Source organism: Magallana gigas, chromosome 10 (genome assembly GCF_963853765.1).
Source record: "Magallana gigas chromosome 10, xbMagGiga1.1, whole genome shotgun sequence".
NCBI classification, from domain to species: Eukaryota; Metazoa; Mollusca; class Bivalvia; order Ostreida; family Ostreidae; genus Magallana; species Magallana gigas.
Window position 1 is genome coordinate 30,971,698 of NC_088862.1, and position 20,521 is coordinate 30,992,218.

Consider the following 20,521-nt stretch of genomic DNA (forward strand, 5'->3'; position numbering starts at 1 on the left):
ATAGATATGAACCAACCTTTTCCCCCAAAAAACTGGTAATTAAATCATATTTATATATGACGACAATTTCAGAAGTCAATATAATCCTCCTTTAAAAAAATTGAAAACCAATATGAAAGTTTCTGTTCATGATATATATAATGAAGAATTGATGTTTGTCCTGGTTTTTCCAGTAAGAAACATGTTTTACTGTTCTTATATTTTTTTTTAAACCAAACATTGGCAGAGAGTTTTCCATTTCGCTGCTTGTCAATGAGTATTGCAATGTTGCATCAGAGAGATTCCTTTACTTATGACATTGTCATTGAGAAAAAAATGTGGCTCGATCGAACTGGTATCACCCCCTACCCATGATCAGATCTAAAGGGGGAGTTGTTGGGGGGGGGGAGGTCCGAACCCTCTCTTGAAAATTCAAATTTCTTATAAATCTCCATAATAAAATTACTGAAAGATTTGCCTTAAAATGGACTCCACTCATGACCAGGAAGTCATGCATTTCTCTTTGTTCTAAGATACAATTAAGTCTTTATCAATTGCTCAACAACTCGGTAATTACTTTGGATGAAATTTTTTTTTTACTTACCCTGTATACTCTGATTCACACACTGCCAGAACTCAGTCTGAAAATAAAAAATAAAACATTTAGTTATCCATGTAACAAATCGTGATAGCTGAAGACAAAATAATATGACATGTAATGTTACATGAAACAATACAGCAAAATACATTTCATGCTTAAATTCTTGACTGAAAAAAAAAATGATGAACCAAAAAATGATGCCAAATTTCTATTGCAAAAAGTAAAAGACAACTATTATTTGAATAAACGCCTTAGTGTTGGAAGTATTGGGAAAATATCCCATTCTGCTTTGGTCAAAACTAGATACCAAAATTTCCGTTACAACAAAATCTCAAAAAGGAGTGACTCAATTCCTCACAGATATCCTATCCAAGGTGGGATATATTTCTTCAACATTTACATTGCCGAATATATATTGAAAATAAAATTGCTCTAAATACTGGACAAGGAGATCAGATTGAATGAGGTTTATTTCACTCGTATTGAGATGTCACCAGATCCAGATGCTGCAGAGCCATTAATTATTGAAGCTTTCAATTTTAGACATTTTAGTACTCAACACTCACTGGCCATCTGAAGCATGAAGGTTTTTTGTTTGTTCTATCAGCTACAAAACGACATACTGCCTTTTATCTAAATATTATATATTATCAAAATGAACACAGCTTTCATTACTAAGTGTAGGTGCTTGATACAGGTATTGTACTGCCGTCTTTTTTCACAACTTAAATTTTCTTGTGGTTGGTGGATATTAATAGGACAGAAGACCAAGAGGTCAAAGGAAAGATACAAGAGCTGGGAGATTTCCGATGTAACTGACATCACAATGAAACAGATATCCATGGGTAATGTCAATTTTTGAATAAGCCCTGAAAAGGCGGTGTCAAAGGTTAGACAACTGCTGCATTTGGAGTGTCAGTCATCGCCGAGATTGATATTGGTCGTAAACATGTCAAATGTAAACACCAGAAATCGGAAACCGGGGTTAGTCTGGACCTGCTGAAACTGATCATATGAGAAGCCACGATTCACAGTCCATCGGACGCGGCCAAATTAATCTCTTATTTCTTAAAATATTTTTCTTATGACTGTTGCTGCAGCAAATGCATGTTTTATGCAATCTATTAATCATGATGAAGATCGAGTTTTTCAATTGTAGTATAAGATAAATAGCTTGTTTACACAACAAGATAGGGAATCCAATTAAAAAATGGCCACATGCAGTTTTGAAGCCCAGTGAGTTTCGGAGACAATTGATGCCCAAGTTTCAGTGTGAGTATATTTCTGATACGTTATAGGTAATACATTAGATATTTCTTAGATAAATTAAAGTACTTTTCAACACCAGAGTACTGAATTACAGTGTACAGTAAAGGTTTCACATATAAGTACACTTGCATTCATTATTAATCTTAGTTACGGGGGAGGAAACTGCATCCTCTTGGTAACACAGATGTCACAGATAAGCTTTACACAACAAGACTGTATCTGGTGTCAGTCAAACGTTCAAGTGACATTTTTCCATGACAAAAAACACTGCCTTCCTTGTCAACCATCCATAACAGTCGGACCAAACAGCTCGATCTGCCAACTCACGATAAAAACCCGATATCTAGGGGTGGCTGCATTTTTTACTTTCCATTCCAGCATGCATATATCATATTTCAATTTCCCCTGCATTGCTGGGTCTATTTTTTAATGGGGACCCTCTCCTGTTACATTCTATGGACCCTGCTCCTATCCAGCTGTTAACAATATATTGTGAATTAAATCGGTGCATTTTCATCACAGAGAGCTGTAACTGGAACCATGATCACCTGCAGAAGAAATGAATCATCTGGAACACTGAAAAGCTTCCATTGAAGAGTTCCACAAAGGGAGCAAACCATTCCTTTGACAGAGGACATAAGAGAATTATTAATTCTTAATTTGAAAAAAGGGAGCAAACTAATTCTTTGAAAGAGAACATAGGGGAGTTTTATTAATTCTTAATTTGAAATTGATTTTTTTGGTTCATACGTACATATGGGAAATGTACAGTGTGTAAAATAAATGAAAAAGACTGATTCTTTGCATTTGATTCACTAAATTATGAATTGGAATTAATGTACTGTTCTTACTGAGAAATTTTAAAGCCAACAAATGTCAATGACAAACTATCTTAATAACTCACAATATATAACAATTGATCAAATCATCTAACATATAAGAAGATAGAAGATGATTAGTTTTCAAGAACATTACAGACAAACCAAGTGAAATTGAAGAAAGTCAAATGTAATATTGTAGAGGCAATTATATTGGAATGGTTTAGAATATAATAATAAGAGATTTAAGGATAGGAGAGAGGGGAGAGAGAGAGAGAGGGCATGCAGAGTCATATGGAGAGAGAGAGAGAGAAAGAGAGAGAGAGAGAGAGAGAGAGAGAGAGAGAGAGAGAGAGAGAGAGAGAGAGAGAGAGAGAGAGAGAGAGAAATCTGTCACTGCTTTGACAGAGTGGATTCTAGTGTCCGGCACAGAGTCACAGGGTTATAACTGTTACAAAGTCATCAAGGCGTCTTTAGCATTCATATCTTATAACTGTCACCATACAAGCTAACCACGCTGGATAAAATGGAAACTAAATGCTTTATTACAGCCACCATCAGAAGAAAATTCATCAAAAGAAAACGAATGTCAAAATAAAAAAATCCCAAGGTCTGCAAAAGGACAAGGTAGCTCCATCGGTCAACGAATAAAACAATCCATCTGTCTTTATTTGGGAGAGAAACCCCACTTAATTTAATTCAAAGGCCCCTGTGACTGTGGGCCAATTCTAAAGCTGTTCATTTTTCTCCCAGCATGCAGTCTGATGGGAAATTACAGTCCACGGTTTCCCCTCCCTCAATTACGGGATTCTGCCGATTAACTTCTGTGCAGGTGAGATATCGTGCTTACCTGAGGGACACAAAGCCAGGTCATCAACAAAGGGGGCGGGGCTCAGCATGGGGGGGGGGGGGGGGGGGGGGGAGAGGGGAACAGGGCATCGACACACTGCTTCTTAACAGGATCATCATAATGAAAACTCCTTATACCAGATTTTGACACATCATATATAATTATATATGTATAGAATAAACAAATGAAAGAATTTCCTTTAAATTTCTATTTTCATTATGTATATAGTCAATGATTTCTGGGTGTAAAACAGTAATTACAATTCATAACACAATCATAACTGCTACATGCCCTGTAAGCTCTAATCCCTCTATGTGCACCCCTCCCCCATCCATCCTCAATCCATCCCCCCTCCCCCATCCATCCTCAATCCATCCCCCCTCCCCCATCCATCCTCAATCAATTCAAAATCTGTCTGGGTCAAGAGCACACAACGTTTCTGTGTAAAGAATAAATGATAAGTCAATATTTTCTTTTCTCCTGTCTCTTAACACGCAATTTTGATATTTAGAAAAGTCTATGATTTCTGCTTGTGGATGAGTACAACATATTATAATGTTACTAAGCAATGTTCCCCTCCTTGTCCTTCTGGACACCCTTAACCCCCCCCCCCCTTACACAAAGGGTCAAGTGAACAATATGTCTCTGCCCAGAAGAACACTGTTTTGCCTTATGTTAAATCACCCTTTCCTTTTCCCTTGCATGTGTATGGGCAGCTGCCTCAAATGTGGCACAGGATCAATCAAAGTGTCAGCTTGGTCACAGTCGGATAGGAACGTCAAGAAATTCCAGCAGAGCACCCTCCATAGAGGTCAGAGGTCATGAGAGTCTCCGGTGGAACACACTCTGTGTGTGAGGGGTCAGATGAACTTGGCTGTATAGGTTTAACAAAGGAGAGAGTGGCAGATGAAATAAGATGAAAGATGAGAGAGAGAAAAAAATAAAAAGAGAGGAGAGGGAGAGAAAGAGTGGAGAGAGACAGAGGGAGAGAGAGAGAGGGAGAGACAGAGCGTGTGTGCATGCTTGTGTGCGTGCGTGTCACCATTTAGCTTCTTAAAACATTTAACATTTTAAGGAGAAAAAGAAAGATAAAATGAGAGAGCGAGAGAGAGCACCTCTGTTTAGCTTTCTAAAAAGCATGCTCTAGAAGAGGGGTCTAGCTTGTACAAAGATTAAACTTTAACAAAGGAAAGAGACCACAGAATGAGAGAAAGATGGACAGACAAGAAGAGAAAGAATGAGATGAAAGGTAACAGAGAGAGAGAGATTGAGGGACAGAGACAAGGAAAGATATGTATACATGACTAAAATCTTAATGATGAGAGTAATTACAAGAATCAGAATACTGTGCTTTACTTTTGATTGCAGAATTACATAAATATCCATTTAGAATCTCTGTGGAGCCATTATAACAGAGTAGCTTCTTCAGACAGGAGAGATGTAGATTGATGGGGGCATTTAAAAACAGCATGCACTCTGTTAATTCAATTAACGGAGAAAAAAACATGATCGTTCAGTGTAAAACAACTCCCATCTGTCTTCAAACCGGCCCTGTGGTGTCAAAAGTAGATAAAGCTTAATCATCTAACAAGTACTTTCGGTTTTATCTCGAATAAAAATCGACTTCAGCTTTTTCATTGGAATAGCAGTAACATCTCTGGTATGCAATATCGACCTAAATCTGTAGGGAACTAAAGATGAGACAAAATTTCAACAGCAAAAATCAAGAAATAATAAAATAATTCATAGCATGGTCACTGACTAATTTAGGGGACCATGTGTCAAAATTCTTGAAATTGATTTTATAGTGAATTGTGTCATTGGACGCATTATAAGGGAAAAAAATTATTCAAAGCAGGACTGGAAAATATCAATCACTTCTGTCACCAGTAGAGTCAGAGAGAGAGAAAAAACCTGCAATAATTCTAATCCCACAGGTAAATTCCTCTTCCATGATGAATATAAAAGCAGAACGGCAAAAGAGCCAGAGTCAGTTAGACATTAATCCTTATTGATTTTACGGCAAAAAAATAATTGAGGCAGCCCAGGCCTGCCTTTTGCGACGGGCAGAGTTTGAATTCCTGTCTAATTCCGTCTAATTCCGGGCGATCAATACCTGTGACAATACCTGGAGGGTGGGACAATGTGGTGACAGAGGCAGAGGAAATTCAGGTTGCAATGCTGTGTGTAGTGATCTCTATATTTTGTAGTAGTATGGGGTATATATGGACTGTTGATATCAGCCTCAGCAAATCAGTGGTAGAGCTCTTGACTAAAGTTGCAATTCCTGGCCCAGCCATTATGAAATTTCATTGCTCCTATGCTCATTCCTCTAGTCACATGGACTACTGTTTAAAAAGTGTGTGTGACAACACTATATATATTACAGAAGAAAATAAAACTTCAGTGTCAAAAAACAAATAACTACCGTGGTACCTTCACCTGTATAAACTGCGAATCTCAAATCTCTTACAGACTGACTCAATGCACACAGAACCATGCAGCCCTTTTATGTTACCCACTAAACCATTGGCATGACCGGATGTATGGTCCACCATGCATGAGTTATATATATTATTGTATCTTTTGGGTTGCTATTTCTCATTGTGCTGCAACCTAGCTAACAGCAACCATTGCATAGCAAGTAAACCTATAATGCCCTGAAGTCTTTCATTTATTCCAATATTCCACACCAGAGCTCACAGATCTTAATTAGATATAATTCTGACAAAAATGAATACTTGCATTTAATGTTAACGTTACTAATAGTTTCTCAAATTTAATTTGCTTGACAGAGCTCAAAAATTTTATTGGCGGGGAATTTATATTTTTTCCCTGAAACGCTATCAAAAGAATTAATTCAATAAATTTATTGAATCATTAATCATGATAATTGTTGCTATGATTTTGGGTGATTATAAGATATTTCTCGTTCAGCGAAGATACCATTTTTTGCCAATTTTTTTCCAAGAAATTTCCCAAATGACTCTGTATTTACTGCTTCAGGGGCCACTCCACAGAACAATGCAGTCATTAGCTTCAGTTATTCGCTAATTGTTCCCACCGAAATAGTTATGTTTTTTTTCCTCTTTGCGAAGTGATTAAAGCACAGATGGGACCCAGAATCAGATAAAAATCTCTGTCATTCCATTTGCTTATCCTCCATCGCTAACTCCCCAAAACATTTTTTTCCGTTTTCATTCGTTCTTTATCATCTTTTGCTGTAATCAAATTGAATGACAATGGCAGAGTAATTCAATACACTACCCATCAGATGCTCTCCGATTCAATTTTCACTTATTTTCCCTCTAAATTCTTGATTGAAATCTTGATTCTAAATAGTTCTCCAGAGCAATATAAATTGTTTATCAAATGATGTGGAAAGCATCGGAATCAATAAGGAGAAACAGCTGAGAGGGAGGTTTGGTGCAACTTCTTTTTTGTATGAGGTATGGTCAATGATTTCAGTTATAGCGTAACATTTTAAACAAATCCTTCCTCGGTTCAAACATATGGTCACTGCCTCAAGTACATGTATAAGTAATCTAACTTGTTTCCTGGTCAGGTATATGTAAGTACAAGTAATTTACTTCAAAGGCCTTGCCCAGGTATATCAGTACTTCATCAAAACACTGCCTAGGTACAAGTAATTATCTGGTCCTTGCCCAGATATAAGTACTAATTAAGTATTTTACCTCGTCACTGGACATCTATAGGAAAATAATTTACCTGGTCCTTGCCCAGATATAAGTAATTTACCTGGTCCTTAAATGGATATAGATAAGTAATTCACATATCCACTGCCCAGATATAGGTAAGTAAGTAACATACCTGGTCACTCCCGCAGCTCTTGGACGCCTCCAGCAGCTGTTCCATCTGTTCCCTCTGACCCCCTTCTGTGGTCAGCTACAAAATAATAAGAAAATACTGTAAAACTGCAGAACATGGTGATTATATTACTTCACATCTCTCTAGATCTTAAGCTCAGGAAACAGAAGCAAACAATACTTGTATATTTATAAGCTGATTTTTAAAACCAATTACTGTACATACATGAAATTTGAAGGAACAATATGTAGTGGCTTCAATAATTTTAATGCCAAAGACCTACAGTCATAAAGTTCAGATGGTCATTTCATACTTATTAAAGATATACAAGACAGAATAGATTATTACATGTAATCATTCCAGTACAGCTAGCTGACCTCTGACCTGTAACCAAGGGGGGTAACTCTAGAGATAACATTAGGTGAAGGTCATATTTGTGATATCTCAGGGAAACAGAGGGGGACATGTTATTTATCACACACAGTAATAAACATGTCACAAACTTAATTGTACTTGTATGAACGCAATAACTCTTGTCCCCTCTCTCCAGCCACCGTTTACTATCTAGTATCATACCTGCTGTCTCCCCCACACTGTAAACTTGTCTACACCTATAACTATAGGCTCTATATACCTGAAGCATATAACAGCTAGGAATGAACAACTATCTGGACGGAAATATTTATTAATGAAAGCTGGAGGTGTTCTATCATTTATTTTACTTTCCTCATTTATAACTTTCATGTATGATTTGATATGAATTAAAAGGAGAAAGTTCCGAATACATTGGTCTCTCTCTTTCTCTCACTTTTTCAATCATTGACAATGTCAAGGCAATCTCTCTATTTCTCTCTCTCTCTCTCTCTCTCTCTCTCTCTCTCTCTCTCTCTCTCTCTCTCTCTCTCTCTCTCAGTTCACTGCCCCCTCGATCCTCAAAAACAGAAATCAATTTACTACAATGTAAATATTGTGCAGACCATAAATTTCGTTTCACATAAACAATGAGATAATAGAAGACAGGCAGGCTGCGAAGCATTCAAACACTCCAAAGACCCGGAATCTCTTCTCAAATCCTGCCGTTCTCCGCCAGATGTGTATAATATACACAGGCAGCCATCACTGCAACAAATCCGGCTATTAATACCATCAATTTCAAATCAGCTGACTCCCTCTAAAGTGTTGAAATATCACCCTTATCTGCTGTTGGTATGGTTCGTTTTGTCTATCATACCATCTGTCTATCACAAAATATACTAAATATAGAGAACAATATAACTTTAAGTTCTATTCATATACTCAATACAATTAAATATCTCTTCTTAATTTGAAATTAAAAATCAGATAACATTTTTTTCCCCATAAAATTGCAATTTTATTACATTTATTACCATTTAGAGCCCATAAAAGCATCAAATGTGATCCAATCCTGACCAGTTGCTATCTATTTTAGAAATATTTGACTGCTCTTTTTTTAAGAGACAATCTAAACAAAGCACTTCAAAAACATTCTTCACATTAATTAAGTTCAACTTCATATCAAACGGAATTTATATTTGATAGACATAGTATATATAGCTGTTATTACACAGTGCACAGATGCAGTCAACACCATATGGTCCAAAATTGGGCAGTTGGGGTGGGGTGGGGGGTGGGGGGGGGGGGTGCAGCTAGTCCACAAAACACAGTCCATTCAAACCCACAGTATTTGTTACATTCAATGTGTTTGCCGCACTTTTTAAGAACAGAAGCGCAGCGCAGTGAGATCCCCCTAACGCAGTGTTACACATCGGTAGCTTGGAGCTTTATCTCTGCGTTCATTTCTAAATAGTGTTTTATAGCCTGTAAAATGCCGGCCCGAACTCCTCTTATCACCAATAAACACTTCCTCCACAGTCTACAAAATTGCCGCATTTTTCTGAGAGAAATATAATTAAGTCCAATGCCTTAACTGTTTTTTTTTTTTTTTTTGAAAAACGTGTGAGTGGAAAAGTCTGGCTAAATCATGCATCGGTAAAATCGTTATTATATGAAACATCAGCGAACATAATGGAACAATAGAGCGCTATTTTTCTCTTTTTTTCAACAACAAAAATATCAATTGCACTTTGCGATAAAATCAGCCACTTAACAAAAATGGTGCTATTTTCTCAGGTCTTTTAACTAGATTAAATTAGTTAATTTAATATCTGTAATTACTGCTGATTTAGAGAATGGGTGTTATATCCAAGATCACTCAGACTGGGTATGATGTGAAATCATAATAATTCACATTAATTTTTGTGGAGTTATTTTGTACCCCTAAAAAATCTCTTAAGAATTTACATATTTGAAAAATCCTACTATTCATATGCCAAGCTAAGCTTAAAAAAATTATAACTCCATAAATCTATGAAAACTCAGGCAATTAATCCACAAAGTTATGCCCTTACAAATTTTTCCATAATTCAATGGCTTGGATATCCAGAAGTCCTCTTTTAAACCTTGTGATGAATATTAAGTTTTGGAATAATTTCCAGTTTTAAATAGTAGCTAGATTCTCTGAGTCAAATTAATAAAGGTTGCTGGATGGTCATGCATTTTTTTTTAACCAATTAACTTAGATTCTTGAAAAAATATGTGTGGAAATATTCAAACAGATGGAATTTTTTAACTAGAAGTTTTTTCTGTGGTAAATAAAATTCTACAGCAGTAAGTTGCTGTCCATTCACCCTTTTCAGCACATTACACAGCCAGTAACAAGGGGCCTGAGGATCTGCTTTCTTTCTAGGACAGGCATTACTTTAAGGAAAGAACAATGACCTATCACTTCAAGACATTAACAGTAAAAAAAAAAAAACCCCTAATCATCTGGAATATCACAGAACTACCTGTTGCTATGGTGATTGAATTTAAAACAATGGCTGAATGATACTGGCAACCCATAACTCATCACCGGGGTAATTGGAATGGAGGTGCAATAGATATGTTTCCATGGTAACCCCCAGTGTAATTGTTCAAGAATTCTCAAAAATGAAAAAAGAAAATATATCGTAATCATAAAACACAAAACAATTTTCAAAACAATTTCGTCAGAGAGGAGAATCCTGGGGTAATTGTTGAGACACCCTGTAGACAGAGGGAAGAATCAAAATTGCGAGATTTTTCCACCGATTTCTAAGTATTTATCCATCAACCCCTCCTTTATCCATCAAGAACTGAAATTGAATTTCGCAGAACAAACTTAATCCGTGTTGATCTTACAGTTTCTCTCTCTCTCTGCCTTTCTCTATCTCTGTGCCATTCTCTCTTCTCTTTCTCTCTATCTCTGTGCCATTCTCTCTTTCCCTGCCTTTTTCTTTCTTTCCCATCCCTGTATGTCTGTCTCTCTCTCTCTCTCTCTCTCTCTCTCTCTCTCTCTCTCTTTCTCTCTTTATCTCTCTCTCTCACAAGTCATGGAGTACATAAAACATCAAATCCGAAAGTCATGATTACAGGAGGGGTGCACCAGTTACATCACGGCGACAAGCGTAAAGGATAAACCCTCGGATGTCCTGACGGATTACTGATATATCCCTCTCAGCCAACAGACATGGTGTGTGTCTGGACGATTCCCTCTCCCTTCTTCATGCAGATATCTCCAAATTCCTAGGGATCCGAGTCCAACTCTCGACTTAATAAGCGGAGAGTAAACACTGTGGCTTTAGGAGTAACAAATGAGGTGTCAGACAGCCTCAATTTTAAAATTCTACCCGTTTTAATTAAACTGACAGGTAAGAAAAAACTAAGATAATGTCCTTAAGTGATCCAAGTTGCTGTTTGATTTGGAGTTACTTCACCATTTTTCTTCTGGATTTTAATTTCTTTTTTCACCTTTATTAAATTCCTTTGTTCCAATTAAATGCTGTCATTCTTCCTCCCTTGTCACCTGGTCACATGGCAGCCCCCCTCCCTCCCCCCTACCCTGCCGGAAATTAAAATTCTAAATCAGATGCCAAACAAAATTAAACTTGGGCACAATTCTAAAAATCTAGAGTTAAGATGAACTTTGGATCAAAGATAACCTCTGGATTTCACTGAATTTAGGCTCAAGTGAAGGTGACTAGGTTCCTATATAAATCAGTTCATGTTAGTCTTGATGGATTTGTTACATCAATTTCAACTTACAGAGAAAGTGAAAGTTATGAATATTTTCCTTCAGAATTAGGTAGTTCATACAATTCATTTAACAGCAAAAAAATTTTTCTATCTTATTACACCATTTTTATATATGAATGCAGTTGGAATTGAGAAATGAACCTCGATCCCATCAATGTCATCACTTTCACTTCTATACCTTACGTCAAATCTGTTTCTATCCGTTTATATTTACATTTTCCAGTGTCTTCGCCTGTGATAACACTACGTATCGATTTTGTACTATATAACCCATAATACAAATGATGCCAAATCGAGGCGCCAGCGGGGTTTGCTAATCTATCACTTGAATATATAATGGTACGATTGCTTAAAATTATATAAATATAAGTAATAAGGAATCATTCTTTGAATATTATGAGATGATAATTTCGGTCCGGGTGTGATCAAATCTATCATAAAGCCCTTAGGGCTTTATTGGATTTGATCACGCCCCTACCGAAATTATCACCTCATAATACTCAAACTTAAGAATGATTCCTTATATATTTGTCTTCATCTGCAGAGTTAGTACTATTGTATCATGTCTGTTTAATGTATACCACACTGCAATATTATATAACTCTTGCATCCTCCGTAACATAAGAAGTTCACCCTGAGTTTAGTATTTTGTGATATCAGTCAGTGCCAACTGTAAAGAATGGAATTTTTTTGCTTTTTATTGGGGGGGGGGGGGGGGGTGATCTTCACTAATTGAATGTGAAGAAAATTTTTTTTGTGAATATTTACTCAATGTCAACAGACAGTCTCCTTATTCTTTGAGAGAAAAAAACTCATTTTGCAGAATATTAATAAGGCATTATCAGCAATTTTCAATAATACATGTATACCATATCCGAAACAAGGGAAAATAACTCTACTGTAATTAACTGTAGTTCTGATAGGATGTTCAATACTTTGATTATTTAGGGAGGTTGTGGGGTCACAATATTCACCATCAGATCTCTCTAAAACTTTGACATGTGATATGTTTGGCCATAAACTATTACATAGTACAGAAAAAAATAAAATCACTTTAACTTTAAAATTTGAGCATATTTATATGAAGAGCTCTTCACTTTTGGGTGTAAATATAACTCTAAAAATGGCCACAGCTATTCAGCCTTCTTAAATTTGAAGTCTGTCTTTTTTATTGATCCTGCTTGACTTTAAGAAACCTTTTATTTCCTTCTGACTGGAACTACGGATGTCTATGTTTACAACCAACTTTGCCCATATAATACACCAATGACTGCTACGTATCAAATCACTAAAAATACATGTAAAGTTTCATTTCACTTCTTGTAAGCACCGTCTTAAACTTGGAGATATATGTATGAACAAACATATACACACATACACACACTCTCAAAAAGAAAAAAGACCTTTAGACATTCTGCATGCATTTATCAATACATTCGATAAGCCATTGAGAAAACCAATTTTAAAAAGTTTCAAATTCTTGAGCTAACACCAAGCTACTGTGGGCCAGGATTAAATAGCACGGGGCAAGTTACACTGCCAGATAAACACAGCGCTAAGGCCCTAAGTCTTAATGATTGGAACACACAAAGTTACGAGGGGCTGTATAGAATTTCACAACTCCGTATCCTATCTCGGTCATAAATCAACCCAACGCTTTAAACTGTTTTGATCGGCTCGGGAATGACTGACAGTCGCTCAGCCCCAAGTCGCGACCTCGTCTGTGCGTTTGTTTGTAAGTGAAGGATCTATCCACTTTTCAAGTGATGTTAGCGCAGGGTTTCGCCACCTTTTTGTTATAATCTCTGAATCAATCTAATGAAGAATGGTGCAAAAACAAAGCCCTGCACTAGAGTACAAACAATACTCCAGTAACAGAACTATCTGATTATTCATATCACTAACTTCTATCAAATCTGCTCAATTTCCAGAACAGCCAACATCTATCTTTTAAGTTACGTTGTTTATTCAGAAAACTTTTATCAGGTTTTCTCAATTTCCTTTCCATTTCTATCATTTTTTCCTTAAATAAACATCAAATAATTTTGAGATTAAATTCCTGATTTAGATTGTGATCAATCCTCTTTTGCTATTTTTTGGTCGCAACAAATGGCAAAAAAACTTTAAACTTTATAATAAACATGCATTGCAACAAGCTATTTTCTCTGGGTTCTTTTTTTACCATTGTACAGTGAACGTTTTATCAATTATATATGCACATAATATTTAATAAATTATCATATTCCACGCTATAGCATTCTGATTGTTAAGGACGAGTTCAAAGACTTCCCTAGCCTATAAATGTCAGCTCCGTCGCACTGATGTCTCCAAGCTGACAGAAGCGGCGACAAAGATTTCGTATTTCACTCTGGAGATCAGCTTTCATCAACATTTTGTTCAAAAATAAGGGGCGAAAATGCTGCATAAACATCACAACGCACCTGGAATATTTTCCCTTTTAATTTTCATTATTCCTTCTCGACTTGTTTTTTTTTTTTTTTTCTCAAAAAATAAAATTTCTTGAAAATGTCTACATTAGAAAGTTCTATTAACTTCGCCCACTGCATACATGAAACCAACTATTCTCTTTAGAGAAGTGGACAGACAGTTTATTAATAGTTTTAATCCCCGTCCACTTCTTTGAGGAGAAAAAAAGTCTCAAATTTATAACCATCCAGCTCGCTTTATCCATTCTTACATCTTTATTTTTACTGTATATATTACAAAATTTTACAATAATCAGAATGCTAGCTGACTTAGGAGACTTATGAACAAGGAAAAAGACAAAATGCAACCACTGACGTACCAAATAAGGAAATATATCAATAAAAAAAAACTCTAAAAATAATTGTAAGTGTCATTTACATACGATATAATGTGTATTGGTTCATCTATGATGAATTGACCTATTTCCGGGACAAGTGTTTGTAACTGTATTCAGTGACTGAATCTATGGCAACCTCACAAGCATTCCTCCCTCTAAAATCAAATTATCCTTTTTACATTGATAAATTTAAATGATGTCTATGAAAACAAAAGGAGAAGCCTCCATGGACATCACTTATTCAATATATGGATATGATCTTAAAATAAGGTTCTTGTGACTTGCCGTAGTTAGCCCCTACAATATCTTGAAACCAGCAAACTGTTTATCACGGAAAAGATCTCAATCAGTCTGCAGAGTATATGTAGCAATTAAATGAGTTCTCATTGACCACAGTTAGTGTATAAGTAACCCATACAAATTTGAATGCCCTTTTATCATTTGAATTAACCCTCCTTACTATATATAATAATGGAGATGAAAAATTTGAAATCACTTCTTCATTCGAGGCTTCGACACAGGATTTTATTGAATAAAAACTTGTGAAAGGATCCCTACAGAGTTGTCCCCTTCAGTTAAAAACATAGGTTCTGAGTTTTTCCCTTATCTGGGTTCCTTACAGAGTTGCCCCTCTAACATAAAAATATGTAGTTTTGAGTTTTGAACCCTTACCGTTTGACAGGCGGTGCGACATTCTTCGTTTCTTACAGAGCTGCAACATATCGGGGCTGCAAAAGAAAAAACGTATGGATTACACATCATAGGAAAATATTATTGATAAAATGTAACAGTAGAAAAAAAAGGAACAAAATATATTGTATCAATAATTTTTTTTTAATAAAATTCTTATATTTTTTAAATGATATAGGTGTAATATATCAATTAAATAGAATAAAACAAATGGATGTTAATATCAACGATCAAAACATAAGATATATATATATATATATGAGAAAATTATTATTTTTGGCATAGCCCAGGTATTGAAATTCTCACAACTTGTTGAATAACTTCATATACTATCATAATCATAATAGATCCTTTATTTATTTCAAAATATATTTTTAAAACAGTGAATAACAAAGAAATGTATCAATATACAGTTGAACTGCAGCAATATCTTGAACACTGATATCTCGAATACAATGGATATGTCAACGTCATTTTTAAGTCCCAACCACTCATTTTTTAAAGTATTTTACCCTCAATATCTCGAATACTTGGATATCTCGAAGTTTTTTAACAGTAGGTTTGACTATACATTATTGTAATAATTCACACAAGGAAAGTTATGGAGGCCAGGAAAGGGAACAAATCAACCAAAGATTGATTATAACCAGTTACAGCACCTCTTGAATAATAAAGAAAAACAGAAAACAATTCACGGACTATTTGAACATGAAATTAAAAACAAACCAAGAAAAAGTGTCAATATCATAATGAATCAATATCACCTAGCTCTCCAAATTGATTTCTTCTGTATTACTCTTCTAATTGCTGTGTATAATGACTAGAGATGTTTAATTAAAGCTGCAGGTTTAATCTTTAAAAGTGGCATATTAAGGTACATCTCAAAATATTTATAATGATTAGGATGAAAGTACATCAAATTCAATATATACATATATATTTATATATTAATAATCGTTTTCAAATTTTCAAATTGTACAATATTTTAATAAAAAAACATTTCTAAATTTTTATAAAATTTTATGAAATTGTGCTTTACACCACTGCTCTATAACAGGAATTTCAAATTTAAACTAAATTTTACTGTTTTGTTTTAAAGAATAAGTACATAAAAATATATATATCCTATCTAGTCATATGATGCATGGCCTCCGTTTTTGGGGTCTTTGGTCCAACATCCCACTCAACTTCCCCTCCCCCCCCCCAAAAAAAAACCATCCCTCTGCATTTCCATATCTTTTAGACAACCTGATATTTAATCTCCATTTCAAACAAATGAATAGAAATCTTGATGTACATTGGATAAGGTGCATTTCGGCGAGGGTCTTAGATCAGCACTCGTAATCAGAATATTATGGAAAAATTATGCTAATTCACTCATTTATTATGAATCGGAATAAATTATTTCTCAATGCCATGTTTTCCAATTGTTTAGATGATATTCATAAAATGACAAAGTTAATTTCATCAGAAGGAAATTTTGATGTTTAAATACATAAATTATACAAGCCCCTATTTCCATACTGTAGCATCAGATTTCCTGGTCTCTCAAATCAACATGGTGATTTAGGGATTTTTTTTGGTGCCAATATTTTAAGTGGAGTTAAAATCATAAAGCCTATAAAGAAGTTAGTGAGACAAATCTTATACAAAAATCATATACAGGCATATGGTACAGAAAGAAATAGCAGGTAGATTTCATAATGATTGACTAGCATGCATTGTACCTGGACACCTCTATAAAAATCTTCATAAAAATCTGATTCCCCATTTAAGAGCTCTCTGGTGATACGTACATGTATGCATACCCCCTAACTATTTCCCTTTCTCTCACTCTTTTTCTCTCTCAATCATTTTCTTCTCTTTATTCCTCTGCTCTGTCCATCTGTCTGTCCATCCATACATCTTTCTTTCTCTCTATCATTATCTTCTATCTTCATTCCTCTGTCCATATCTCTCTCTCTCTCTCTCTCTCTCTCTCTCTCTCTCTCTCTCTCTCTCTCTCTCTCTCTCTCTCTCTCTCTCTCTCTCTCATACAATGGCGATACTATTTTATCTGGCATATATTACTGTTGGATTATTATTATTATTACATGTATGTAGTAACTGTCTTTTGATATCCACTATGATAAATATTAGGAATGTAAACAATGCATGCACTAAGTACTGTTTACAATGCATACTCTTCCAACTCCTTGGATGAAAAAACCCTATAACTGCATTAGAACTCTTTTGATGCTTTCCTATAGTAACACAGATATATTGATGCTTGCCTATATAGTAGCACAGAATGTAACAAAAGAGCAGGCCAGAAATATCAAGAGATGGCATCAAAATCAAAGGCAATTTAGGCCATGATATTATTATAACTATAAAGAAAGTAGTTTAGCCAAGAAACCCCCCAAAAAATCGATGGTGATACCCACAAAATGTTATACAATGTGCTCTGCAATCTACAAAATGTGCAACAGTATTACTTTTAACTTCACAATTTAAAATCATTGTTTTTCCTCAACAATAGTTTAAAAATTCCACCAAAATATTGAGGAAAAATACTATTTATTTAATGGGTTGTATGGATTCTCTCGAGGTTTGAGTGGGATATACCGGTCCGGCGGTACCCCCCCCCCCCCCCCCCAGACACACAAACAAACAGACAGACAGACACACCACCTTGCAATATCCTAAATCAAGACTTCAGATCTCACTATTTTCCTACATTTTTATGTCATTAAAAGAAAAGACAAGGATCCTAAATCATTGCAGCTTTAGCATCTGTAAACTTAAATGCTCTCACTTAAAAAAAAAGTTAAATTGGAATTCATAGGAGTCAGACTAAATATTACTATAATACACAATGTCGCTGCATTTAGTCAGTTGGCTTATCATAATACACGTTCTGTTTTTAAAAGAAAAAAAAACCCAAAATAACCAATATATTTTAATCGAACCAGTTTAATCTAACAATAAAGGAAGTTTCACATTATCAGTGTGTAAAGTTATGTCACAATGAATACATGTATGCAACATTTAGACGGCCACTTTTTTTTTCTGATCATTGACTTTTGAATATAAATATCTGCATGAAAATGAATAAGTTTGATATTTTTCTAAATTAAATGGATTATCCGCATTAACTAGATTTTTAAATAATTATAATACAGGTAATTTGTTTTGGTATATTAAAGATTTCTTGAAAATGATTGATTGATTTGCATTCCTATTGATAATATCTAATTACTCACTCAATAGTCTGGTTTTTGGTCCCCCGTGATATGCCAAGGGATTCAAATAGACTTTTTTTTAATAGCTACATGTAAGACCCTTTCAGGGTACCCGCTGTTCTGCTCGTTTGCAGGGCAAAATGTTATAGTTCGTCGAAATATGACGTAACGTCAATCAATGTTTCATTTAAGTTATTTAATTATCTACCTACTAAAATTTTGGCAAAGTATATTAATTTGCCCGGCAACAGAGCAGAACCAATAACAATAAAAGGGTCTATTAAATAAAGGATTCTTAAAGTCATATATACAGTAATGGGACTTCTTTTATAAAGAACTCAGAATCATAAAGTCTTTTATACTAATAATAACACTTAGAGTCAAATCCAATAATAATTCAAAAGATTAACTCGTTAAGAATCAGTTAGCTCAGTCCCAAGGACATGGGATCTCCATTATAAAGGATTCGAACAGGATCCCTAAAGCTTTGACAGCTAAGACACCGAATGTAAATTATTATTCTATAGACTCAGTTCAAATCCCTTAGCCTGCTATGACAAACTGGACCTCAATTTTAAAAAATCCAAGCACAATCCAAAATACAAACACACAAAAACTGCCAGTTAGAGAAAACTCAAAAAAAGCGTTTTTCCCCATTTTCTGAAAAAGTTAATTACTCCATTGATTGCATGTGGCCCTTAGAGTTGCCCACTGAAATCCTTTAACCAGCTAGAGAAGACCTATATTGATGCTGCTTCAATTTTGATAGGATGATCTAGACTCTTTAAATCTCGATTGGATCCGATAATCTAATTACAAGATAATGATTACACATGTTGGACTGCGATATTACATCTCTGACTCCACATTATGATACGATCAAGCAGATCTCTGATCAATCTGTAGTAATTCTGAGCTCTATGTTTCACCTTTAAATTAAGCGACAATTAGAGGTCTCAGAATCTCTCCAACTTCCCCAACATGCAGTCACGATATAACTTATAAGCTGTGTGTAATGTAATACTGATAAACACTAATTAGGTCCCCTCCAAATTGAGAATAATTTTTTTAAATATGTGAGAATGTTGATTAAATTCTACATTCATTTTCTCCTTCCTATTTTTCTCCCATTCAATAATACAGGTGTTGTGTAAAATAAACCTGGTGGAAAAGTCATTAAAATAAGTGTAGAAACTATTTTCGGCTATATTAAAATCATATCATAATGATTATGCATTCCAGGGAGAGAGAGAGAAAAAATATGGTGTGAAATACTACAAACTGTTCGATAAAAAATGTCGATATAATTATTTTAAAAACCACACACTCGGTACATTAGCTCCGACACAGATCAACACACACCAATAGAATCCTGCCCGACTCATTTACAAATCGGATAGATAAATCTATTAAATGACAATAAATAATTTAGACGTTTTTTAACGTTATTTATGTCTTTCTCTCAACTTGTCGAGGGCTAGGAGCTCGTAGATATCCTGGCAAATCTAACCCCCCGGTTACAGTTTTCGATTTGTTTTTGCCATGGCGGACTGCATGTAAAGAAATTCAATACACACGAAAGAGAGAGAGAGAGAGAGAAAATCCTTTTATCTGGGGCAATTCGTAAGGTAACAACTTACCTTTGCAATTAACGTGCGATATAAGGCCCAGTGACAGTAAAATATACACAATCATGTTGCTAAATTCACAAGGTGCACACAAAATTCACACATCGTATTCCTTGCGAAGCTCTCGCCGAACTATCAACATTGAATGAGGTTTTTTTTCTCTTGATCGGATCGTAGCAATGTGCTTTCTGTGTATACCGGCTGTTCCGTTTAACTCCCGGTCTAAATGTCAGATTTTTTGAAACGCTTGACGAACTGCGCGTATTTTAATACCAGGATATTTTTTTTATTATTTCTTTTTTATACATCGAAGTTAGACACTAATTAATTTCTTTGGCTGACAGTAACTGCTTAATCACCCGATATTCTTAAAAATTTAATAACTTTTTTCCCCCTATATCTATAAAACACGCCAGGTATTTCAAGGTTTTCGTACCTGGGCAGGTAAAAGCGCTTTTTGAATGGGAACTTAGAAAGCCAATCGAAGGGCAGAGAATTTCTCTTTTATTAACTGGACGGGCGGTCAGTAATGCTAATCCTCGCTTTAGCACAGGCGGTGCTCTTCTTGTTAAAGTTAATGGAATTATTTGAAACGTGAATGGGGCTTTAGAAATGTTAAATGATGCCGGCAAACAGTAGAGTTTACCTGTGGAAACCTGACAATGATGGGAAATTA

At 35.2% G+C, this 20,521-nt stretch overlaps 1 protein-coding gene across 1 annotated transcript in view; it reads right to left on the reverse strand.

The window, feature by feature from the left end:
* The window catches only part of LOC105336070 (reversion-inducing cysteine-rich protein with Kazal motifs), a 43,366-nt gene extending 23,150 nt beyond the window's left edge, over window positions 1–20,216 (reverse strand). The window contains exons 1-4 of the mRNA XM_066073554.1: window positions 19,858–20,216; window positions 14,976–15,031; window positions 7,349–7,423; window positions 584–620 (exon numbers count right to left, since the gene is read on the reverse strand). Coding sequence (XP_065929626.1) covers window positions 584–620; window positions 7,349–7,423; window positions 14,976–15,031; window positions 19,858–19,912 — 223 coding nt within the window. The 5' untranslated portion in view covers window positions 19,913–20,216. The remainder of the gene's footprint in view (window positions 1–583; window positions 621–7,348; window positions 7,424–14,975; window positions 15,032–19,857) is intronic.
* Window positions 20,217–20,521: the final 305 nt, after the last annotated feature.